We start from the raw sequence: 25,491 nt of genomic DNA, 5'->3' as shown, positions 1-25,491 counted from the left end.
TTTAGAGAAGGTTTCGGTGTTTGGATAGATTCAGTTAAAGGAGAAACCTGGTTTGATTTGAGGGAGTTGGTTGTGTTCTGAGAGCTCTCCTTCCACATTTCCAATTTTCTAGGTCACTCTTGGATGCTCTAATTTTTTTTTCAGAGAAACAGTTAGCAAAAGCTTTGACACTGATGATTTGTATTCTGTCATCTCAGTCTTGAGAGCAAAGAGATACTTTTTTGGCAAGTTCTCCCCCTCCTCAACCCCCAGTCATCATCATTAAAAGGCTGTCAACAAGCATGAAAAACCCCAGCGTGCTAACTGTAAATGCTAATTGACAGACAAGCAGCTGAAGCGGTGGCTTGTGCAGTGGCTGACCTGCAGCAGGCTGTCTCCTGGCCCTGGCAGTAGCTCCATAGCTTCCCTAGGAAGCAGGATCAGAGATGTACCTGCAGAGCCAGGCTGGGCTCTGCAGAGCAATGCTGTTACAAATAGGGTAAACTAGAGGTGACCTAAACCTAACTTCAAAAGTGGGCATGATGTGTCCCAGGGTGTGGTCTGGCTTTTTTCTCACAGATAGGCCTACCTTCCTGGGATTCTTTAATGCTGCTTTTGGGAACAAAAAGCTTGGAAACTGCTTCAGTGAAACTAGCTTTGTTGCTGAAGCCCTGTGCCCTGCTGACACAGTCTCTAAAGTGCTTTCAGAAGGATTGCATCACCTGTGGATATCATGGCTAAGGGATTTTCTCCTTTTTCTTTCCCTCTGTAAAAGCAACATGTTCCTGTGGGGTTTGTCCCTACTCAGTGAAGAGCTTTGAGACATGGCTGCACTGTGTGTGCTTTCTGCAAACAGGCTTTATGGTTTCCTGGCACAGCTCTCTAGGACCATCTCATGGCAGGGTTGCTCCATGGATCAGTCTGCTGACAGGACTATTTACATACTTGGCCATAAGGCAGATTTTTTAGTAGCTGAACTGGCTGGGACTGAATTGTATCACTTAGATTAGAATTCAGTGTTGCATCTCCAATGACCTCTAAGCAAAAAATCCATGTATAACTGTGTTTGAAAGGTATCAAACAGTAGCACAAATCATTGCTTCCAGCAGTAAAGTCCTGATGCTCTGTTTTGATGAATTTGGCAATTCAGAAAACAGTAGAATCTGTTCATGCCCTTGGCAATCTGGACATTTCCATGGCTGAGAGCTTGCTGTCCTGGTGCTGCAAAGCTGTGCTGCCTTTTAAACCCTTCACTGGTGAGTCAACTCTGTGTTTACTGCTAGTTATGAGGGGGAGGTTCCTGACTGGGAAGACCAGAGAGACATTTCTGTTTCACTTTGACTTAGAAAAAGCCAAGCTGCTCCAAAGTACAGGGTATTAAAAATACAGAGGAATTAACAGACATAGTGAAGGTTGGTGAAAAAGTCCAGGATAAAATGCCTGAATGTGGAAGAGATATGGTGCCAGACACAATATGTGGCATACTTTAAACTTACCCTCCCCCCCCAGCACTGCTCTCTGAAATTTTCAGAAAATCTTTGTCATTTCACTGAGATTTGCTCAATTGAAATCTGCTCAATTGGACTGAAATTTAGAGTAGTATCCAAAAATTTTTGCACAGTAAAAGATCTAGATGAAGAAGAGTAAGCAGAGACAGGCACTAGAGGAAATAAATGTTCTGAAAATATTTGTGATGGAATCTAGTAACAAAATGGGAGAATGAGGAATTCAAAGCCACTGAATCCTGACAATGTGTGTCCTCAGTGAAAGACTCATTTTGGAGAGTTAAATGATGATTGCAACCTTGAAAATTACTTTATCAAGAAGAAATCAGTAAGAGAGAGCTTGCTGAAAAAGTGAGCAGGCAGTCAGCAGGGTGTTAGGAAAATCAGGGAGTAATTATGCAAGTGACACTTTCTGCAGCCTCCGAAAATGGAATTTGCGGAAGGGACCAGCACCACCAGCACAACATGCACTTAAATACCATTTTCCATAAAACCAAAAATAATCTTAAGGCTTTCTGGCAAGGTTTGTCCTCAATGGCTGGCAGAAGGATGAAGCTCTGTGATGGATTGCCCCTGCCAGAGGTAATGTGCTCTAATGGAGTTTTCTGTTTCCTGAGCTCCTAGGCAGGGCTGCAGCTGCCTGGTGAGAGGCTGCTGTTCCCAAGGACTTCCCTGGGCTCATGAGGATGTGCACCCTGCCTTCTCTTCCTGCCTCTGCTCAGTGTGTCCTGAGGCACCCATGGGCCTTTCTAGCCTGCTCCTGGCACTGCCCATCTCTTGAGTGTGTGCTGGGATGTGGTGAGTGCCCTGCTTGGGAGAGGGAGCACGTCTGTCTAAGGGCCAAACAGTTCCAGTGGGACAGCCTTGATTTCCACTTCCCTTTCTCACTTGTTTCCTCACATGCCTTAAAGAGGGTGCAAAGCCTCTTGTAGACAGGTGAAGTCAGCAATGCTCCCTGCTGTGAATAGACCCTGAGCAGATTCTCCAAAGATGCAGCAGAGTGCTCTGAGTGTGCACAGCAGCCTTCAGCAAGGTCTGGGAATAGCTCGGCTTACTGTCTGGCAAAGGCAGATCCATGTTGGAAAGCTGTGCTTGAGCAGCTGGGTGGCAGAAAGGAACCCCTCAAAGTGTTCAACATGGGCCTGGTAGGAGAGGATGGCTTTGGTTCATAAAAGGCAGGATGTGAAGAGGGGAGGTGGTGGAACCCTGCTGTGTTCTTTCGTAGGAGTTAAAGGATTGTTGTACTGCCACTCAGTGATTCCCTTCTATGAACTCTTCACTCCCACTTTGCATATTCCCTAGCATCTCCCTCACGTTCTGCAGAGCGGTTTATGCATGGGTGTATCATGACTTCTGAATAATAACTCTGGGAACTTGTTTTCTCATGCTCATGGTTTGCACTGGGGGTTTTTGCATGATGAGGCTGCTGGGTCACAGTACCTGGGAAGCTTCTGACTCAGCAGAGGTCCCCAAAACAGGCTGGGACCGTTTACAGCTCCCTGACATCTGTCTGTGCTGTCAGGCAGCTGCTCTCCTGGGCCTGGGAGACCTGGGCCTGGGTCTCTATTGATACAGAGTCTCAAACTGTGTATTGGGGAATCCAGGCTGCTGGTCTGGCAGTGCCTCCAGTGACAGGAGATGTCTCGTGGCTGTGTGCATCTGTGACTTGGCCTGCCTGCATCCTGTGTGCCCAGGCATGGCCTGTTGTCCCTGGCACATGGGACACCAGGAATCATTGCTGCTCCAGGCAGGAGCCAGGGGACTTGTACCTACGACCCATTTTATCTGCATTTCAGCAGAGCTTGTGGGTGTGTTGGCACATCTCCAAAGCATCACTTGAGGATCTGGAAGCAGTGTGTCTGTGGGCAGTGGAGCCCCTCAGGTGCTGCTGCTCAGGTGCTTGAGGCCAGCCTCAGCAAGGAAGGGCTCGCTGCAGGGCCAGTGGCAGATTTTTGGTGTATTTCTCTGAAGAAGAGCCATGGTTTCATGACTGGCATGAAGACTAACGCAAGTAGGAAAATTCTCTCACCTGAGAGGATTTTTCCACGCATCTCTCCTCAAGTAGCTGCCTTGAGGCCAGCCTGGTGGTGGCTGGCGTGAGGGAGTCTGTCTAGCTGCCCCTTGCCAGCACCTGGACTAAAGCAGGTTACAGCAGTTTCCCACTCTAGTTACTTGTCTCTGCTCTTCCTGGGAGGTGGCCAATGCCTCTCCTGCCTGGTTCCTCTGGAGCTAGCTAACACAGCCTTGGAGCCCCATGCTAGAGCAGGGCACAGGCTGTTTCCCTCCCACTTCCATGGCAAAGCTCCAGCTAACTGAACTGGGAGACTTTCTCCCCCTTTCACCCTGTTTCACTTGCAAAACCTTTAGGAACCAGAGCTTTCACCCCTTTCTTTGCCTCTGAGTAACCTGCGTGTGCTGGGCACGTTCGTCATTTACCCCCTTGTCTCAACAGGGAACTCTTACCATCGGTGGCAAAGAAGTGACCCTTGAATACACTCCATGCCCAGAGTTTTGGCGCTGCAAACGTGTAAGTATGTGCTCAGAGCTGTGTTCTGCTTCCCCTGCTGGCACTCCTGGCAGTGGCAGCTCTGAGGAGTCTTAGATATTTGCTCGGTGGCCAAAGTCCCTCAGAGTAATTAACACCTGCCCTGAAGCTCTTGCCCCTTCTAAACTGTGCTTCTGCCTACCTTGGTTTTGGTCTCACCTCTGCACATGTGTTGCTCTGGTACAGGTAGCCAGATTTTTTTATGCACAGAGCAGCCTTGTCGCTATGCAGTGGTTCCTTTTTAAAATGTGGGAAGAATAGCGTGTGGATCCTTTCTCCTTGAAAACCACAATGAGACAGTGATTTTGCTAACCAGAATGGAACAGGCTTTGCTCTGGTTCATGTGTGTAATCACCCCTCTGCCTCACACAGGAACCTGTGGTCCAGCTGTGGCTGTAGTAAGTGCAGCAGGGAAGGAAGCATGGAAATGGATCCAAGTCTAGGCAGCATGAGCCAAGCCTAGTACATGCTGGAACTGGTCCATTTTTGGGAAGACACAGTTGCCCAAGGGTCAGTTTGTTCCTGTGCCCTCCCCAAGGTTTTCCCAGTACAGGAACTTGTGGCTGCAGCAGGCTGGAGATGATTGCTGGAGAAAGGATTGTTGCCTGCATTCCCACTGACTACAGGCTGAGAGTTTGCAGCAGGACTTGAAAGGATTGGTTCTAATTAGAGTCCCACCTTGTCCACTGGATCACCCTGGGCTGCAGAGTCCCTCATCCAGCTGACTGGATGCACTCAGCTGCCAGCAGGGCTGCTGCTCTGTGCCTCATCTCTGCTTGCAGTGCTCTGGAGCTGGAGACACAAGTTACAAGCAGTGGTTTCAAACAGCTCTCAGTGCACTGAGGTGGCTGCACTGTATGTCCCCACTGTTGCTGTGTGTAGCCATGGCCTGAAGGAGCTTTCTTATGCCCCAGAGCATCCACAAGGCTTCAGTCGTAGGAAGACATTGCTATGAAACAAAACCAATGCATTTGCAAAGAGGTGAAGGGGGAAGTCAGAGGTGCTGTGTTTGGAGAGAGCTGTGAAAATGGGGCAATTGGCTCTCCCCACAGTGGCTCTAGGTGGGATAACCATCCAAGCCTGTACAGCTCTGCCTCTTGGCTAGCAGACACCTCATTTTTAACTCTCCAAGTTACATCAGTATCTACAGCTCAGCTCAGATAAGGACTTCAGCACTGCCTGAGGGGTGAATTCAGGTTAGAGAATGCCAAGGTAACTTTGGACCCTTTGAATCAACATTGTGCCTAGCAGGGAGCTTTTGATCCAGCAACACTTGAGAGGGGAAAGAGTTTAATCTCAAGGACTAGTGAATAAATGTGTGCTCCATAGTTGTGTGAAAACCCTGTTCCCAAGGCAAACCCAGCTGTGAGTCATATGAGCATTTACCTGCAATTCCAGCAAAGGACCCTGCTGCCATTCCCCATCTCTGTAACTTTTTCATGGCTGTTACTTTCTGAAAACACGCTGCAGAGTCTGGAATTCTGGAGCAGGTTGTACCCACTGCCTCCAAAACATGACTTCCTCATGCTGTCCATCTTCCATTGCAGTGTAAGGTGTGTACTGTGGGCTACAGATCTTCCTGTTCCTATTGCAAGCTCCCAAGAGATGGTGAGTATATCTGGTCCCCTGAGCTTGGTCGGTTAAAAGTTTCATCTAACCTGACAAGTAAGTTTCTCTTCTGGTTTCCCATGGCATCCCTCTTGGGGATGGACTAGCTGAGCACTGTGTGGGAGTATTGTTAGTTTTGCTTCACTTAGACCCTTTTTGCCTGTCCACACTAAAGATGTTACAGGCAATGGGTTGCTGTCAGGTTCTCTGCTGCTGTGAGGCTTGGTGGAGAGGTGTCTTACTGCCCAGAGCCTTTCTCTCCTACTGTCTGGTGTTGTCCTTTCATCCAGGGAGTTACAGCTGTGTCCTCTGGGACTGTGAGCTGGTACTGCTCTCTGTCGGTGAGATGGCTTTCCCTTGACCCACCTTCCTTGGAACATGCAGCTGCAAGGTTTTAGTCTCACTCAGAGACTCTCAGATTTGCCTCGTTTTTGGAACTCTCAGATTAGGATCACAGAATCATGGAATCATTAAGGTTGGAAAAGACCTCTGGAACCAAGTCCAACCAGTAACCCATCATTGCCAAGCCCACCACTAACCCCTGTCTCTAAGCTCCACACCTAAACATTTTTTGAACATTTTCAGAGATGGTAATTCTACCACTTCCCAGGGTAGCCTGTTCCAATGCTTGACTACCCTTTTGGTCAAGAAATTCTCTCTAATATCTAATCTAAACTTCCCCCAGGGCAACTTGAAACAATTTCCATTTATCCTAGGGAAAGGAGATTAGAGGTGAATCCAGGACTGGAATTGCTGAACTCACCTTGCTGGCTTTAAAAAATGCATGAGAGGGGTTCTCCAGGAGCTTCTCCTCACCCCACCAACACCTCTGATTTCTGGGGTGGGAGGGCACAAGAGCCAAAACACACTTCCTTGAGGAACTAATTTCTTTGGGATGATGGCTGTGCCCACCTTCTCCATCCCCAGGTGCAGTACCAGGGGCCATAGTGCCATGAGTGAGTCCTCCACCCTCCTCTGGCACTGCCTGTGCATTCCTGCCACTGTGTAAGCCTTGACTCTGTATCCTTGAGCAGACTTCTATGTATTGCCCTCCTGCCCGAGGCAGATGGGCAGTACATCCACTGCTGATGCACAGATCTCTGTTTACTGAAGCACTGTCCCAGTGGTTGTGTTTGCTGTGCTCTGTGGCTTCTCCATCAGTGTTGTGAAGGCAAAATTCTCACCGCTGGCCCAACGCAGCTGTGGGTTGTAATGAAACTGCCCAGGAGCAAATTAAACAGAGCCTTTAAACTGCTGTGAAGACAGATTGTGGTGAATGCTTCTTACTGGCCTGCATTTCTTGGGAAAGGGTGCAATAAGATAACCTCTCTATGTATGAGTGAAACAAAGCAACTCTCTAGGCATTTGCAGTGGTTACTGCAGCTTTGTATGAGTTCTGGCATGCTTTGTGACTGATGGGTGTGAAGTGGACTTAAGTGCGCCTCTCTTACAGGGAGCAGAGCAGGCCCAGAGTCCAGAGGTGGTGCTGAGGGAGAGGACACGTCGGCTGAGCAAGAATTCAGTAAGAGTTGCCCTCCCAATCTCTAGGGTTGTGCTCATGTCTGTGTGGTTTGCACAGGCAGTTTTCACAGCTGCAGGTACAAACTGGTTTCATGTGCAAATTTTACATGAGGCTCTGGAGCCAAAACTCTGCACTCTACAAACTGCAGACAAATGAGTACAAGCCTGTCCAAGGTGAGCTGTGCTGGCAGCCAAGCAAGGCACTGTGCAGCTTTCCCAACAGTTGTGTGCAAAATCGTTGTGTGTTCTGCCATGCCGCCCACTGCCCAAACAGAATGAGAGCAGGGACTGACTCTCAGGGACATTAAAGAGGGAAGCTTCACTGTGCCACGTCTTGCACCCTCATTTGCTTCTCTTTGTGGGAAGGGGCTTCAGCAGCAGGTGCTCGGCTGGTGGTATCTGCCTTTGCAGCCTCACAGAACTGGCTTCCCTTTCCAGCAATGTTGGAAGCTCAGGTAGAAATCTCTTTTGCAGTGGAGCCAGGCTATCCAGAGGCCTTGAAGCACAGAAACTTGTTGGGATTTATGTTCTCTGAATGGTATAGCTAGACTGGGTGGGCAGAGTGTTCCCACATTGTTTCTGCCTCAGCTGTGGTCAGTAGGCACCTGATAAAATCTGTGACTGTATTATGGATGTGTTTGACTCAGTGGTCTCAGGGGGGTCTGAACCCAGTGTTCCTCTAGCATATAAACAGGGTGACAGTTACCAGCTGATATTGCTTGGCTATGGATGATCAGGAATACATTGTTGATTGTAAGGATATCACTGCCACGTAGGTTGTCCTGGATATGGAAGGAATGTGTCTAAATCCATCCCTGATTCTTGTTTGTTCAAGCAAGAGCCAATCCTAAAAGGAAGCCAAATAGCCTCTTGTCTCTGACTAGAAAAGTCGTCTAAAGCTGTCCAACGCAAAACAAGGCAATGTAAGGATGATAGTACCTGAGCAAACCTTGTGTCTGCCAAGTGTTAAAACAGTGGATGTGCAACAGGCAATACAGATTGGCCTTTTATAAGGAGCACTGTTGCAAGGGCCAGAAAGTAGGAGAAAAAAAATACCTGCTGAAACATTCTTATGTGAAACCAGTACATTTCTCCTCTCTAATAGCAGAGACAAAGCTTGAAGCACCTGAGCAAGAATTGTCAGGTCAACCAGGATCTCCAAAGCAGCCCCTCCAGCCCTCAGTTCCTGCTCCACAGCAGGAATGTCAGCCTCAGGAACAGGAGCCAAGGAAGAGAGATGAAGGGAGAGAGCATCGGCCCTCACAGGAGAAGAGAAGGGACATGGACCGGCACCAGGAGCCACCCTCTCAGAGGGAGGCAGAGGAAGCCACGCCACCAGATGGTGGAGGAAGCAGAAGTGAGTGACACAAAGACCAGTTCTGGATTCCTCTTGCTTGCACTCTGTGAGGTTGTCTGCAGAAAGGGCAGCATTTCACTAAAACCTCTGGAAGCTCTTTCTATGTTGTGCAAATCTGTGGCGTAGAGTAATGGAGGGCTGTCCAGCTCCAAAGGTGCTGACAAATTGCCTTTAGGAAAATTAATTCAGGCTGAGCTGGCTTTAGGGTGGTACAGTTAACTTAGCACAGCTTCAAAATTCTTTTGGGCCAGCAGTTACCCTCGGCTGAGCTCTGAGAAGGTGCTACTTTCTACTCTGTTTTCTGGGAAGGTAAGGTTAGCAATTGGAGGCGGTAACTGGAGCATCTTGCAAAGTGGAGAGAAAAAAGCAATGGCTTTGAGACTCAACTGCAAGGAGCCATGCTCCTGCTTTGAGTTGTTTAGTCGCAGTAAACTTGGTTCTAAATTATCTTTTTTTCACTACTTTTTCTTCCTGGGCCACGTCCCTGGTTGTGTCTCTCAGCGATTATGCTGAAGCGAATCACTCGGTTCACGCCCCCCGAGGTGATTGTGGGGCTCCTGGCCCCGTACGTGCGGCTCTCCACGTCCAGCGTGCGCATCATGAAGAACAAGGCTGGGCGCATGGGGCAGACCTATGGCTTCATCGAACTGGAATCTCATGCTGTGAGTAGTTTCCTGCTTTTACCTGGTCTTTCTGTTGGCATCTGATGTCTGTAGAAGTAGAGAAACCACAGAAATACAAGAAATCTCTGTACTTGTGAGGCTGCTGTGCTGGAGCGAGTCCTTTCTTCTGCTTGTCTGACCAGGTACAGGAATTAGCTGGTACAGCTATTCTCTGGCTTTAGGAATCAAAGATTGATTGTTGTCACAAGCTGTGACACTGATTGAGTTTCTCACCTCAGTACATTTCTTTTTTAGACACTCTAAACTTGAACACTTCTTGCATAGGTATTTGGTTTGCAGAGAACTTGAATCCAATTGTTTTTGTTTGTAGAAGGCAAGAATCTCAATTAACAGACCCTCCCATGTTGGAGGGTTCACATTTTCTGTGTCTGGGTGGCTCCCAGATTCCATAGCTGTTCTTTGATGTTGGTCCAGAGAGTGTTTACCAAAACACTTTGGGGCAGCAGCAGCCACATTGCTGCACTGTCTGGCAGCCCTAGGAGAATGCTGTCCCCAGCTGGCTGCTGTAAGTGGTTATAGGACAAGCAGAGAACCTCACATTGCATTTATCCCTTTTGTCACATCCTAAATACCCTTCACTGATGCTTAGACTAATATTTAGTGTTGTGTTTCTTGTCCTGCTGAGCACAAAACATTCCTTTCTGGGAGACTGGATTTGTAAAATGTGCTGTTTCCTTCTCATGGAAAGGGAGATTCTTGTTCCTTTTACAGGAGGCGCTGAGGTTGCTAAAGATACTGCAGAACCTGGATCCCCCCATCTGCATTGATGGGCGTACGTTGGAAGTGAATCTTGCTACAGGGAGGAAAAGGTACTGACAGATGAGGCAGTGGGGTTGTCCTTTATTTGCTGTACAGTGAGGCTAGAACTGTTGTCAGAGCAGGTGCTTAAAGTTTGGCCTGGGAATTAGCACAGATGTTCCTACAACCAAAAAATGTGTTGGAAAAGTGAAGGCATTGAAATTTGAAGAAGCTTTGGTGATTGAGCAGAATGGGATTAGTGATCATAATGCATCTTGTTGTCCAGCCATCAAATCCTGTTCTGCAGGAATTAGTGGGTTCAGCTTTTTAAAAAAAAACATGTGGAGAGACTCATCTTTGTAGACACAGCAGAATGGAGTCATATTTCTTGTGGAGACGGTGGTTTGCCAAGTCTGTCTCCTGGGATGGACACAGTCCAACGTGTTGCCAGAAAAGATGGTCTTTCTGCCTTTATTGGTCCTGCTGATCATTTTGAATATACTGAGGTTAGTGTAAAACCAAATTGCCATTAACTTGCAACCTTTATCTCAACAGGAATGACTACGGGGAGCACAGTGACAATTCCTACTATGGCCCGGTAGGTCTGCACAGCTTCCCTGCAGGTTGCTTAAAGGGAGGGAGCACTGGGGGGTGATGGGCCTGACTGTGTTGGGCTTTTTCTCTTTAGCTGCTGAAATACTGCAGAACATGTTTCAGCACATTTGAAGATGGGGTGATAATGCTCAAATGTGCCCACTGCTGCTCTGCCCCTCATACTGTTTATCATTGCATAGAAGTGCAAGTCAGTGCTGCTGGAGGAAGTTCTGGGCTGGGTTTCTTGATTCCACACTTTACAGAGTGATTTCACTGATGACTGATCTCAGTTCTCAGAGTGAATGTCTCTTTAGTGTTTGTTATTAGTCTACAGGACTCTTCCCATATCCTGGATGGGCTGAAGTCCTCCATAGGGATTGCTGTGAGCAGCTCTCATGGAAGCTGCAGAGATCTCATGCTCTGTGACACTGTCCGTGTCAGACACTGCTGACATCTACGGACTCTGCTCTGGAGATGGAAAGCTATGTCTGCTTGTGCTCTGTTTAGGATGGCTAAATGAGCCCTTCTCCTGAACTTTGGGCCTGTTAGAGGGACGAGAAGCAACATGATGTTTGTTAAAGAGTCTCTGATCTGTTTGTGTTGTTCACTTACTCCAGGGCAGAAGGGGCATGAGAGACAGGAGGGGTGGCGAATCACAGAGACGCACCAGAGCACAGTGTAAGTTAAACTCTGCTTCACTCCTACTGTGGAGACTTTTCTTCCTTAAAAGGGCACTGACATGTAGAAATCAGCCCAAAAATATTTTTAAAGGCTAAGAGTAGGTTTGTTTGCTACACCCACTTGTGAGTTCCTTTGCCAACTTTGTTTAGTCACATTTTCCTATCTGATGATGTGTTTCTCTCTATTCTCACTGTACGAAACTACATGCAGATAAAGGAAACTTGCTGCCTCTTTTTCCTTATTGTGGAAAACTGATGGGATAAAATCAGCCTAGCAGTTACTAGAGAAGACAGAAGAAAATACATTTGATGCAGCAGTGCCAGTAGCTGGAAGAGCACTCCTGATTCTTTTACTGACTTATATATAGCATTTCTGAGGTCTGTCAAAGGACACTCTGGAAATGAGAAGCATTCCTGACATTATGGGCCTACTACCCTTAAGGCCTTTGGCTTTTCCTGTAGAAATAGTTCACTTCCTTTTCTTCTCGGGAGCTTTCATACATCGATGGGGTGGAAGGGATGTGGGGGGTGTCATCACTTTAAACAGGATTGAGAGGGAACAGCTTTTCCTTGTTCACAGGAGTGGGTGGATGTAGATACTCATTACCCCATTCTTAGGGAAATTACTGAATTTCATGACCAAGTGTTGTGGTCTTGTGATCTCAGCACAGCTCCTGTAAATTTGTTTTGATATGGAAGTTTTCCCAGAGTCCTAACCAGAACTGTGAAAACTTATCACCCCCTCTCTTGCCAGGAGAAAAAAAGAATTCTTCCCCATTCTTGATCCTTTCACCAGTGTAATGTTTGTTCGTGCCTTTGTCTGTGTAAAAGGTAAGTTCTGCTTTTGGAAGCCTGTGGTGCTAACTCCTGTCTCTCTCTTCAGCACCATCAGATGTGTCCACATACATTTATGATCCTGACACTGGGAATTACTATGATCCCATAGCTGGGACATACTATGACCCCAGAACTCAGGTGAGTGTGTGGGAAGGAAGCTTTACATGCAATATGTTCTTACAAACTGCTCTTCGGAGGGATTTTGCAGCCAGATCCTGAAGACAAGCCAGTGTAGGGCAGAGCAGAGGCAGCTTTGTGTTTTTCACTGTCTTCTGACCTGTGTGAAAGGGAGGCATGTTGCAAAATATCAGCTTAATGAGAGGCTAGGAACCCATTAGCTGTGTGTTGAACCAGCTGTAGCTGCCTCTGGTCTCTGAAGCCCTGCCTTTGGAGAGTTTTTGGTCTGCTTTTCCTCAAGTAGACTTACAGGCAGAGCATCGTAGCTAAATTTTGCTGTAGACATGTGATATGTGACTGTCTGTAAGAAAGAATGGACAGCAGAGCTCTGTTTTCATCTGTGGTCTCTTTGCTTCTCAACCCTAGCCAGCAGTAGCTGTAAGGATGCCAAAAAAAAACCATCAGCAGAGATTTTCTGGAAATATAATCTTGTTTTCATGATCCTGGGGATGTCCATGTTGCGGGAGAGCAGGGCAGTGCTCTGGTGACCTGGCTGTGCTCAGCTGTGTTCTGCCCCAGCAAAGTTCTGAAGCCTTTGCCCTCTGCAGTCCCTTCTTACTGTGCTGGTCTCCCCTGCTCAGCAAGGACAAGAAGCCCAGTAAGATGACTGCAGGGGTTGGGCTAAGCCTGCTCCAAATGCTTCTTTCAGAGGGAAGTCACAATAGACCGGGAGCCCTCCCCACCCCCGACGGAGAGCAGAAGGCGGCGGCACGGGAGCCAAGAGTGGACAAGTGACAGGAAGGAGCCACACGGCAGGGACAACAGGGACAAAAAGGACAAAGGGAAAAGTACTTCTGCTAAGGTAACTCCCTCCAGGCATCAGAATGACCTGACACCAGGAGGCTGAGGGAAGAGGTTAGAAAGTAGAGAGTAATTGGAGGATACAAAAAGGAAGGGACAGTGAGAGAAGACAGTGGCGTCAGCAGCTGGAAAGGAACGTGGTGATTGTCCAGCCAGGGAGTAAGTTCCTGAAATTTTTCTCTCCTTACATTTAATCCAGGGCTTCTCGTCCCTTCCTTATGGTGAAAGATTCAGACACATCCAGGTAACTGAGACGTATTTCACTCATGCTGCTGAAAGCACCCAACTGTTATAATAGACAACACAAAACTGGCAGAGGCATTTAAACACACCAAGTCAGATGGTGATGGATACTCAGCTCTCCTCTAACTGCAGTTTCTGCCCCACCCAGTCCCAGAACAGTGCCCTTCACTACTGTTCCCAGCCAGCAAGTGCCAGTGTGGGAGCTGCTGGTTGGGAGTAGCTGTCCCAAGTGGTGTTTGTGCACAGCCCAGGGCTGTGATACTGACAGGGGCTGAGGAATGCCAGGAGAGTTGCTGGATGTGATTTAGCCACCAATGCAGAAACTTTGTGTTCTTCCTTGCCTCTTGGTCTGAATGTGCTCAGTGGCATGACCAGTACTGGGCACCTGGGTTGTAACTCTCCCTGAGGCTGGTAACAGGCCAGCCAAGGAGTCACCAGGTATGGTGGCTTGCAGGGACACTGACCTGGAGAAGCATGGTCCTGTCTGAATGGAGGGTAAAAGCATCTCCAGTAGAAATCATTCTGTCATTTTTCCCACTTGCCTGTTTTCCATGGATGCTCAGGAGTGGCTTGCTGGCTGCACTGTGCTCTCTCTGACACCTGTGTTATCGCTGGCCTAATGCCCAGTCTTGGATTTTTCAGAATGAGCCTGGAGAGGAGAGATTCTTTGCAGAAGATGTCTTCAAAAAGCCATTGCCTCCTTCTGTGAAGAAGGATGAGAGCGCAGGCCTGGTAAGGTGTTACACTTGTCTTTCCTGGTCAAGTATGAGTAACTCATGAGCCACTAAATTGGAGCCTGTCCAGGGCTCCAGCCCAGTTCTCTGTAAAATGTGTGAAAGTGAAGCTTCATTCCAGCCTACTGTCTGTGCTGCTGAGCACACAGCTGAGTATCACAGGCTCATCCTGTGCAGTGCTGGCTGAAGGCTCTGGTGGCCTCTGTCCAGGATAAAGAAGATCCTGGAAACCCCACCATGCTGGCTGAGCCTGGCCATATGTTGTGCCACAGTCACAGCAGAGAAAATGGGTGTTGTCTGGCAGTGGGGGTGGCTTTGAACCTGGTCTTCATGTCCTTTGTGCACACACAGAGGTGCTCAAATGTGACCTGGCCCTGCCCCAGCTCCCTCACATATGAGGGACGTGATATGAGGCATGACTGGGACCACTGTCAGCATAACAGTGTAGCAGAGAATGAGAGTGGGGTGGGTTGGACACCATGGTGAGCTGCTGCAGCTGCCTCTGAAAACATGAGTATGGCTCCAGGAGAGCTCTGGATTCCCCAGAATGGGAATGTCTCCCACCAAAACCACCACCTCATTTCTGCCAACCACCTGGTTTCCTTGGAGGCCTGTTTGAATGAGTGCTTAGTTATTGTGTGCTCTGAGTCTGTGCTATGGCAGTCTCAACACCTGACCTTGACTGTTTCAGACTGAGACTGGAGAGGAGAAGTTCTCTGCAGAAGATGTCTTTAAAAAGCCTTTACCTCCTTCTGTGAAAAAGGAAGAGAGTGCAGCCCCAGTAAGTATCTCCACAGGATTGTGTTTTGACCTGTGTGAGCCTGCATACAGTTCTAGGGTGGCTCAGCACAGCCTGGCTGCAGCTGTGAGTGCCAGAGGTGCCAGAGATGTTTCTCATGCCAGAGGAGGGAGTGCTGGGGATGGAAGGCAGTTTGTTTTTTAAGTCTGACCTTGTTTGCGGGCTTCTAGCATGGGGACGTTTGTCACCTGCATTCAAGCAGGCTCTCACTCAGCCAGTCCTAAGGCAGAAAACTGTTCCAGCCACCTCCTGGCTGAGGAAGGCCAAATCTCACTGATCTCCATTTCTAGAGGAGGTGAGTGACAGCAGCTCGCTGCCAAACAGCCACTGCCTCGTTTGGCTTCTTGTGCTCTCAGGTGTGTGGCAAGTTGGAAAAGCCTGGCACCAAAGCACAGCCTGTCTAGAGAGCAGAAGGGCTTCCACCCCGTGGTGAGAAGGGAAAGAAGCCAGACAGTTCCTCTCTGTTCCCTGCCTGTGCTGCTGGGAAGCAACTCTCTGCCTCTTGGACTGGAACAGAGACAGGAGTCACAGGGAGATGGGTTGGGGAAGCAAAGCCCCGCTGGCCTGGCAGGCTTGATGCTACAAATTGTCACACTCTTCTCCACTTCCCTCAGCCCAAGGTGGTGAACCCTCTGATAGGACTGCTGGGAGAGTATGGAGGAGACAGTGACAATGAAGAGGAGGAGGAAGAGGAGGAGCAGTCCCAGGCTCAGTGGCTGCCGCCTCCCCCGCACCCACCGGCACCGCGCGAGGAGCAGCCACGGAAGGCCAAGGCCAGTGACGACAAACTGACTGACTGGAACAAGCTGGCCTGCCTGCTGTGCAGGAGGCAGTTTCCCAACAAGGAAGTGCTCATCAAGCACCAGCAGCTTTCCAACCTGCACAAGGTATGGGGAAGCTGGGGGCTGCCGTTGGCTCAATGGCTTCGTGAGCTGCACAGAAAATGCAGTGGTTGGGTGGGAAGAGCTGTGCTGAAATTGACACAGTAGCAGGCGAAGTTCCCCCAAGCTCTGTTCAAAGCATTGTGTGAACTGCTTGTTCCTGCCATGGGAGTGCTATAACATCAAGGTGTGACTTTGTAAGCTGCAGTGAGATAGCTAAGGCTTGGGGAGAGTGGGGTGCTGGCACACATGAGTGTGAGAGCGATAGGAACTTGGCACGTGCACCCCCATGTTCTGTGCTGCCTTGCTTTTAGGAGAGCCAAGCTGCACATGGGTTAAAATAGGACTGGTTGCCTTCCTTACTGCAGGGAGGAAGGGCTCCAGGCCTCTGTGGGGGAGCAGGCAGTCTGGGCTGCAAGAGAGGCTGCTGTGCCTGGTACAGTGCAGGTACAAGAGCATGCTGCTTTACCTGTGCCCCTTATGGGTGGAGCAGATGACCCTGACAGCTTGTGTTCTCTGCTTGACATTGCCTTCTGTCTTCCTCCTTCCAGCAAAACCTAGAGATTCATATGAAGATTAAACAATCCGAGCAGGAACTGGCGTATCTGGAGAAGAGAGAGCGTGAGGTGCGTCTGTGGGCAGGCAGCTGCTTGTGCTTCTGCACTGGGCAGGGTGGTAGTCCCAGGAGGACCCTCCACTTATGTTCCAGATGTCAGCAGGCATCCACTTAGGCACCAGGCATCAGATGCCTCCTAAAAGTGAACTGTGGGCTCACTCTGCACAGGGACCTGTAGGTAGTTCTGTGACTTCTAAGAGCAGATCTTGCTCCTCACAGAAGGGTCTGAGTGTGGTTTTGTTGTCCTGCAAGCCAGTACTGAGCTATGGACTAAGTGGGACACAGATTTCCATCTGAAACTGATGAGGTGTATGGGCTGCTGCTGCCTGGCAGGGACAGGAGAGCTGTAGCTGTCCGTTGTTTGGAAGGTCACAGAGCTGCTCCTGGTACAGTAGCTGGAAGGCTGCAACAGCAGGTCTGGGTCAGCCCAACAGATGGCATCTGAGCAGAGCAAGTGTATTGTGGGATGTGAGCATTCAGTGTTTGTGAGTCCCCAGGACAGCCTTCCAGCCAGCTGAGGATGAGATGAGACTGCAGAGCAGTCTCCTACAGTGTTGAATCCTTCATAGCTCCTGTACTTACTTTGCCCTTTCTGTTGTGAAGGGGAGGCATAAAGACAAAGGAAATGACCGGAGAGAGAAATTCCAGCAGATGGATTCACCAGAGAGGAAACGACTCAGATATGACCGGGACTCAGAGAGGTAATGGTTGTTGTGGGTTACACCTCTTTGGGGATGCTGATGCCAGGATGAGATGTGTGCTGCTGGCAGACCAAGGCTGGGAATTGTCCAGTGGGGTAGATCTGCAAATAAACAGCCAGACAGACTGAGACAGAGTTCCTCAAAGTATGAGCCTGTTGTGCTGCAGGACATCTTGTAGAGGTCAGAAAGGGGCTGGGGTGGAAACAAGGGTTTAGGGCAGAGCAGAGCAAAGCTGCCTGGTGCTGTAGGGCTGAAATGGGGGTCTGGGTGTGTCTGGCTGGACACAGAGCAAAATGCAGCCTGTTCCCATCTACCTCGTCCTTAAGGCACTTGCTGCCCTCCTGTCCTGGCACGTAGCCATTGAAAGAAAGAGCAAAGCTGTGTTTCATCTGTTCCCTGACTCAGAGGAACGCTGGGAGCTGTTTCCATCTCCTTGGGAGTAGGTGGAGGAAGAAAGTGCATGCTGTGTGAAGCTCCCGACAGGCCTGCCTGCTGTGAGCTCGCGGGTTCAGTGGGCTGAGGAGCGGCCAGGCATGTGTCGAAGATGGAACTGGTTATGTGCCTGTTTCTTCTGGCACGGCACCTCAGGAGGAGACCTGTCCTCTGTGTCTTGCAGTTTAAACATCCACATCTTCTCTTCCTTCTGTTTTCCTGGAATAGCTGTAGATAAACTAAAACAGTTTGTGTGCAGTGTCACCAGCAGCCAGAAAGTAGAAATTGTCTGAAGGAAGAGTCTTTTATGCTGAGAGGTTTTCAAAACTGTGGCTTTTGGTTAATGGTCTTGGATGAATAATGAGGTGGGAGAAAGAGTGTCCGAATCAACACTGCATCTCTTGTGCTCCATGACCACAGCACTGGGAGAAAGAAAATATCTAAGAGAGCAGCAGGGATTAGACTTTGCTTTCATGCTATTGCTAAGACTTTAATTAAGAAATACAAGCACAGAAGGCTTCTGGCTTGCTTACACTGTAAATATTTTGGAGTCTGAGCTCATTTCCTGTGCCCTGGTGTATTTCCCCCTGAGGTGGGACAAGAAATTGTGCAGTAAGAGGTGTGTGAGCCCTGCACACAGAATCTGCTGTGGTGGTTTCCTTAGGCAGTGTGCTTCTGGCAAGAAACTTGGATATCCCTCATGAGAGACTGAAATGTCAATGAAGGTTCTATTAGCAGAACTAAAAATCCCTGGTGTGTGTTTAAAGCGTTGCAAGGCTGGACAATTGATTCTGGTTCTTTTGCAGTGACTATGACCCAAGGGTTGACAGTAACAACAAAGGGAACCGAATGGTGCAGTCTCCGGGGTGGAAGAAGGGCTTTGGCCACAACCAGCAGGGCACAGCATCACCAGTGGAGGTGAGTCTTCCCTGCCCTTCAGAGCACCCCACTGTCCTGCAGCCCATGATGTTTCCCAGGACAGCTGGAGGGAGTTCAAGTCAGGCTGCAAATCTCAGCACCTGCTTGATGGAATAATATATGTGCACTGATGAACTTTGCAGGCTGGGAGGGGCTGCAAGTATGTTGGCTGTAGAAAAAGGTTAGAATTTATATGGATCTGGAGGTGTTGAAAATAGAATAACAGTGAGCAGGAAGGGTGTGAGCATCTCATTAGTACTTGCTCAAAGCCAGGCTGGGGTTTGAACTGGTCACCAGCAGTGTGAGCTGGGGAAAAAGATGAACTTCCCCTGGGGAGGTGTGAGCATAGCCAAAGCCACAGGGCCCAAGATGCGCTTTGTCTGCACTGCTTAGCACTTGTGAGGCTCTTGCTGCCATTGCAGACTCTGGACATCAGAATATAATACCAAGATACAGCACCTGACAAGGAGCAGAGGCCCATGGGCAAAGGATGTCAGGGGCAGGCAGGGTCAGGTAGATGCTGCCTTCTGTGACAGGCTGGTCTCTCAGTGGACCTTAATTTACTGCAGAGGGTTTATCAGAGAAGCAGCCTGAGGCAGGGTCTGCTCTGCCTTGCCCAGGGCCACATGAGCAGCGCTGTGCTCTGGTGGCAGGTTGGTGGCTGGCCAGGTGCTGTGGTGTCCACAGCTCTCTGCTGAGGGACAGGCAGCTTGGAGCAGGGTTCATGGGGCGATGTTCAGCCTGCAGTCAAGTAGATCATTAAAGCAAATATTTGAGGCTTCATGACGCATGTTTGCCTGAGCCCATATACGTGAGGCAAGAGTCCCTCTTCAGTGCAGACGGCAGGAACTGGCCCCAGCTGCTGCTCAGTCCTCGTGGTGAGGTCCCTGTGCCCATAAAACAGGCTGTGCCCAGAGCCAGCTCCAGCACTGCACTCTGGGAGGTCTGAGCTCCCATCAGGGCTCCCCAGCTGGGTGGGGAGCTGATGGCAAAGCACAGCCTTCCTACAGTTCACAGAAAGGCCAGAAGAGAGGTGCTTGCCTTTCACTTCCAAGTCATGCTGGGCAAAGCCATGTGACCATGCCAGCCCCACACAACTCTGATCTCTTGGCCCAGCTGGTGAGGTCTCTGATATTCAGGGAGGTTGGACTGAAACGCCAGAGAAACTTCAGCCTCAGGCCTGCTCTCCTGGGCTAACTCCAGGCAGGTATTGCTGAATAATGCAGGTGCTGGCTGCAGAAGCCAGTCCTTGAAAACTGGTTGAAATTCCAAGCGAGGCACCAGTGCCCATGGGAGCTCTGTTAGAACAGCTGAGCTTGTGCCAATGCAGGCAAACTGCAAACAGCTCCCCAGGAGCCCAGCGCTGGCCAGTGCTTTCCTTTGCTCGCGTTCAATCCTGGCTCACCCGTGGCTGCCGGTGCTGCCTCTTGCCTGCCCACCCTTGCCTGCCCACTCCTCCATCTGCTCCTCCACGGCTGATCCCTGGGGTTTGATTCCCCCTGGGCATTTGCTGCTGCCTTTGTTGCCCACAAAGGGTCTGTGCTTTTTCCCAAACAGCTTTTGGAGGAACACAGAGAGCTTGCTCTTCTTCCGCTTGTGGATCCACACGGGAGCAGTCAGCACTCCTGAAACAGCCCAGGGAAGCTTTTTATTTATGGGAGGAGAAATCACTAACACAAGCTGTGTCTGTTTGCAGGCAGAAAACAGGAGGAAGGGCCCTGGGCTGGGGGCCCCAGGGAAGCCCCCCAAGAGGCAGTCCAACGAGACGTACCGCGACGCTGTCCGGAGGGTCATGTTTGCTCGCTATAAGGAGCTTGAGTGAATGGTGCAGGAACCCCAGATCTGTCTCTCTCCATCTCCGTCTCTCTCTCTGTGTCATGTTCTTTTGAAGGTTTGGTCTTCTTCTTTTTTCTTTTTTTTTTTTGGTTGTTTTTTGAATTGTTACAGGTTTTGCTGCTAGAATTTTTTTAATAAAACGGAAAATTTGTCAGTGCTTGTCTTGTGGCTGAAATGGTGTGTTTTAAAAGCCCGGTGCTTTGTAAGGTTCCCATTGTGTTTTGCTCTCTGCTGAGGAGGTCACTGGGAGCTGCTGCTGTGTCAGTGGGACTGGAACAGATTTGGTAGCTTGGAGACCGTACCAGTGGTGCCACTGTCCTGCAGCGTGTTCCCTGTCATCTCAGGGATGCATATCCCTGGTGCCATGTACTCCTGGGTCAGGGTGGAAGCTGGGAGCAGGAGGTGGCCCCAAGGCCTGGGAGAAATTCAGGAGCAGGACTGATCTCTGTGGGATTCATCCTGGCAACTGACGAGGTCAGTGGGATTCAATTAATAGCAGGGGCTTAATGGCTGAAAGTGACCTCATGAGTTTTGTCTGGGTGTCCAAGCCAGGGCAGAACATTCCACATGGGGTGGGCTGGATCTGGTGGCAGTGTTGTGTGGGGACCTGTTGTTCTCTTAACTCAAAAGTTCCATGCCTTCTCAGTGATTGCTTATGGGCAGCTCCTCATAGTACTGATTCCTTCTTCAGCACAACCAAGAAACTCCACCTCTCTTCTTGACCAGCTAACCCACTCCTTTATAGCACTCATCCTTATTGGACACAGCTGTGGCCTGTTAAGGGCAGGCCTTTCTTGCTCTTTGGTAATTAGTACAGCTGCATCTCCTCAGGGGTGAGATTGCTTTCTGCACTATCTCTATTTTCTTACATTCTGTCCCTCCACTGGGACCCTGGTGGTGATATAGCCATGCTGGCCCGGGGTGTCAGGGGAACAGAGGAAAAGCCAAGCAGGTGCTGCTGGCCTGTCATGGGGAGGTGTGGAGGCAGCTCCTGGGCAGGAGTTTGTAGCAGGGGCGGTTTGACCAAAGCACAGGAAAGTTTGAGTGTGTGAGCAGAGCAGGGGGACAGGGGTGAGTGTGGCCTGCAGGGATAAGGATGATGCCAATGGCTGTGGCTGGTGGGAGCAGATCTCGTGCTCAATGGGGAGCTGGTGCCCACCAGCACCTTCCTGTTCATGTGCCAGAGAGCAGGGCCTGACACTGCTCTCAAATACTCCAAAGAAGGGAAAGCTGGAGACGTGGAAGCTGAAGACAGCAGGATTTGGAGGTGAAGAGGCACCTGCAAGAGCTGACAACTTCCAAAGGCAGCAGAAGACCTGTCCAAGTTGTATTTCCTTGAGCGTGGTGGACTCATTTGCAGTATTGTGGCCCCTGGTGCTGCACCCAGGGGCGGTGGAGGTGTGCGTGGTGCTGGTGAGTACATGGGGGTGAGGGCCTTCGGTCTTCCCGGGAGCCCCGGGCATGTAAGGGATGGGTGAGGAAGGTGATGGGCTCCTGGGGGTGAACTCCCACACAGGGAGAAATGGTGGTGGCATAACAAGCTGGTGCTGTCAAATCTGGAAATTATCCATGCACCAAGGGGGAAGAAGTATGACTCTGGTGGGGCATCATTTTGGGAGGGAAGAGGGGAAGCTGGGTGCAGATTGGTAGCTGCAGCTCAGGCTGTCCTGCACCTGGGTGTGTTGGGCACCCAGGTGTGCCAAAAATGAGCACCCACAGAGCAAAATTCCCAAGACACCCAGAGGGAGCCTTCACAGCTGCCAAATGTGGGAACTCATAAGCTGATTTTCTTAATTTGCTAAGTGGGTACATGCGTCTTGGTGAAAGCATGTTAACGACTGATAATACGTGATTAATTAGAAGATAATAAACCAGATAAATATAAGAGCAGCTTCCCTTGGACAGATGGACCACACTAAATGTGTGTTCCTTGGCTTAGTCGTGTGCTTGCTTGCTTCTAATCTGTGATGTGCGTGTCTGAAAGGAGAAGCAGCACAACACTTTCCTTGCAGGCCCATTGCCAGGGCTTAAGTCAGGAACAGAAGAGGAGCAGGAACAGACTGCTGCGAAAATGAGAAAAAAAGTAATTAAAAATATCTACTTGCAGGATGTATCAGTCGAGAGAAATCCTTTTTCTGTCTGTGGTGGTGGATATACCTCCCATTATTTGTATTAATCATAGAAATACTTGGTGTGCTTGCTTCTACTATTTTGATGATTGTAGTAAATGTTTGTGGGAAATCAGGAATATTGTTTGTGTCGTAAGAGGTCAGAGCAACACAGGCGTGGGATTTCTGGGGATGTGCTGTGTGTGGCTTGGGAACACCTGAACTGTAGGAAGTATTCTGGTGCCAGCACATGCAAAATCAAGGTATCCCCTGGATAGATAGTGACTTAATTCCTGGAAATTCCACTTCCCCAGGGTAACCCAGAGTGAGCTCCAGTGTATTCCCTTGAAGATGTGTGTGTATAGACTGTACATACATCTCTCCCCAGGCACGGCATCCACCCATGCAGTGCATCTGCAGGGGGATATCCAGGGTTAGGGGACATGGAGCTCTCTGCTGGGGCTGGGTTGAGGTGACTGGAACGAGGTTATTCACAAACTGGAACAGACAAATAGAGCGAGAAGCTAAAAGCATTACAAAGAAATTACAAACCAGAAAACATCATCTCTCGGGAAAACAGCAGCGTAGTTGGTGATGCAGAAAGCCCAGCTATTTATCCTTGGTGCAGTGGTTTTGATGTCTTTAATATTTTTTAAAGGATGGTGACCCAAAGCCGTGGCTGAATTGCAGCTGCCTTTCCATCTTACAACTCTTTTGCTTTTATTTCAGAGATTACTCACCACACAGCTTCTGCTGTGGCTCTGTTCAGCACATTGCCTTGTGTGCCATCCTGTGGTGATGGGTATGGCTCAAGTTACAATTTATTTTTATTTTTGGAAGGTCCTAATAAGAGAATTGGAACAACTCACAGGGTAAGTCCTGTGGGCAGTTGCTTGGCGTGCAGATGTTACACACAGGAGGAGGACTGGGGTGACCCATAACCAGCACTAAGGTAGGGGTGAATGGAGCTGTGTGTACAAAAAGCCCAGAGAGAAAAGGCAGAACAAGGGGGTTAAAGGGATGATTTAATTTAAAAGGACCAGGCAACAGGAGCCTTGGACTGTGAGTGGAACCAAAGGGGAGGTTAAATCCACCATTTAGAGGGTTGGAGGCACTTCTGCCTGGACCCCTGCCCAAGGGAGTGTTGATCTCTGAGCTCTATCAATCACACAGGTGGGTATGCAAGAGGCTGCTTCAGACATCTGAGAGGTTCTGGAGCAAGAGCTTCTTTTTTCCACCCTTTTCCAATATAAAGCAAGTAGATAGTCTTAGATTTCCAATATTTATTCATATAAATACTGATACAGCAGTGACTCAGGCCCTTTTCAGTGAAACATATTTATGTAAAGAGCTGGAGCTGTGCTTTGTAAATAGAAAAAAACAGTAAGTTGGGCTGAGGGAAGTGTTTGTAAAAGGGAAGGAGGAAGAAGCCAGGGAATGCCCTTCCCTCTGCAGCAGTGACCTGCCTCAGGGAGAGGAGGGCTGCTGGGAGGGGGACGAGACTGGGGGTCACGCCTCAGATACCAGATGAATATGATTAACAATTTTGCTCATTTCATGATTTAAGACTTGAGGAACAGGAGTTCAGTGTTCAGAGGAGGTTGTTGCTCAAATCATGCCCTCATTTTAATGTAGGTTTTCCATTTCCTTATTTATCCATATCCATACAAAGACCATTCTGTTCTTTGTTCCTGTGCTGGGGACGTTAACGCTTTCAAACGTCACCAAGTATAATCTTTGTGAAGCTGCACTTTAATGGACTTCCTTCTGGTAGCACAAAGCTTCAAAGGAAGATGAATGACACTACAGTCAGTCACAGAGTGCCCAGAATAGCTGGGATAAGCATGGACACAATTGTCCAAGCTTCACGTGGATTTTTCTTGCCAGGATATTTTGAAGGAGTTGTGGTCTGGTCAAACTACTGCTGGTGGGTGTGTGCAGGTGCTGCTCTGCCCTTTCTGCAGCCTGGGGGAGGCCAGTGCTGTCCAGCTGTTAAAGTGCACCTCTTTCCCTGGGGAGTGCTGGGGAGTGCTGTGAGGAAGCTGGGAATGTGAGCATTGCCCCCCAGGGACAGAGTCCCCCGTCCCACACAATGGAAGGATGGGCTGGTCCAGAGAAGGCAGAGGGCTGGATAACAGCTTGGAGCTCAGCCCTGGAGCTGCCCCAGCCATCACCCCACAGGCACTGCTGCTGCTGCAGGCACCCAGTGGGCACCTCCCAGCCCAGGACATCCCTCTGCCCAGCTACAGCAGGATTCCACACTGCCCCACGCTGGGCTCCATCACCAGGGAAGGGGAGGATCAGCCTGAGGAGCTGAGCACCTGTGCTGGGGTGGTTTGGACTCCTGTTGAGGAGGGGCAGCAGGAGCAGGGTCACCCCAGCTCATCACAAGGAGCTGGCAACAAAGCTGCCTGTAGCTCCTGTCCAAGGTCCGTCCCTGACAGGGCTGCCCACCTCAGCCTGAATCTGACCAGGAGAGAAGGCTGGAGCTGCAGCACAGCTTGAGAGTGCTCAGAGCTCTGACCTAGCCTTAAATGAAGTCTCCAGTCCAGTGGGCAGCAGATGGGTGCATGGGGGCTCTCCTGGAGCCACTTAGTGTCCTCAGGGCCTCAGCAGAGTCTTGGCAACTCCCTTGGGTCCTTCTGTTACTGGGGCATAGGAGAGGGGCCAAGCAGCTCTCTTGCACTGACAGGAAAGTCCCTTTTCACCAAAGTTCTGCTGGACTGTGCCTGATCCATTAATTTGGCTCTGGGGTGCATTTCTGAAATCCATCTCACAACTTCCCCCACTTTTGGATTGTGTCCTGGAGCAGCTCAGGAGAGGCCTGGCTTGGGCCAGCATCAACCAGATTCCTTTCAGATGAAACCAAACCAATATGCTCCAGGAATGCACCTCGTGCTCCCCAGCCACTGATGGGCGTTCAGGCTGCAGGATCAGCCCAGAGCCTGTCTGGAGCTAAAAACCACCTTGTAAATCACAGAATCATTTAGATTGGAAAAGACCTCTAAGATCACTGAGCCCAGCTGTTAACACTGCCAAGCCCATCACTAAACCATGTCCCCAAGTACCACTTCTACATGATTTTTAAATCCCTCCAGGGATGGTGACTCCACCACTTCCCTGAAGAGCCTGTTGAAATGCTTGACAATCCTTTCAGTCAAGAAATTTTTCCTAATATCCCATCTAAACCTTCTCTGG

General features: G+C 49.5%; 1 protein-coding gene across 2 annotated transcripts in view; it reads left to right on the top strand.

Moving 5' to 3' along the window:
- Positions 1-20,337, top strand: part of RBM6 (RNA binding motif protein 6) — a 57,955-nt gene extending 37,618 nt beyond the window's left edge. For both annotated transcript variants that reach the window (XM_041465783.1, XM_041465793.1), the window contains exons 7-23: positions 3,937-4,011; positions 5,577-5,637; positions 7,091-7,159; positions 8,264-8,515; positions 9,017-9,177; positions 9,910-10,007; positions 10,492-10,534; positions 11,148-11,208; positions 12,094-12,185; positions 12,874-13,026; positions 13,911-14,000; positions 14,694-14,783; positions 15,416-15,688; positions 16,234-16,308; positions 16,902-16,999; positions 18,238-18,349; positions 20,046-20,337. In XM_041465783.1, coding sequence (XP_041321717.1) covers positions 3,937-4,011; positions 5,577-5,637; positions 7,091-7,159; positions 8,264-8,515; positions 9,017-9,177; positions 9,910-10,007; positions 10,492-10,534; positions 11,148-11,208; positions 12,094-12,185; positions 12,874-13,026; positions 13,911-14,000; positions 14,694-14,783; positions 15,416-15,688; positions 16,234-16,308; positions 16,902-16,999; positions 18,238-18,349; positions 20,046-20,171 — 1,929 coding nt within the window. In that variant the 3' untranslated portion in view covers positions 20,172-20,337. The remainder of the gene's footprint in view (positions 1-3,936; positions 4,012-5,576; positions 5,638-7,090; positions 7,160-8,263; positions 8,516-9,016; positions 9,178-9,909; positions 10,008-10,491; positions 10,535-11,147; positions 11,209-12,093; positions 12,186-12,873; positions 13,027-13,910; positions 14,001-14,693; positions 14,784-15,415; positions 15,689-16,233; positions 16,309-16,901; positions 17,000-18,237; positions 18,350-20,045) is intronic.
- Positions 20,338-25,491: the final 5,154 nt, after the last annotated feature.

This window comes from Pyrgilauda ruficollis, unplaced genomic scaffold (assembly GCF_017590135.1).
Source record: "Pyrgilauda ruficollis isolate IOZ18807 unplaced genomic scaffold, ASM1759013v1 scaffold10, whole genome shotgun sequence".
In the NCBI taxonomy this organism is placed as follows: Eukaryota; Metazoa; Chordata; class Aves; order Passeriformes; family Passeridae; genus Pyrgilauda; species Pyrgilauda ruficollis.
The sequence above is the reverse complement of the archived record's forward strand: the minus strand, read 5'-3'. Positions and strand labels throughout refer to the sequence as shown.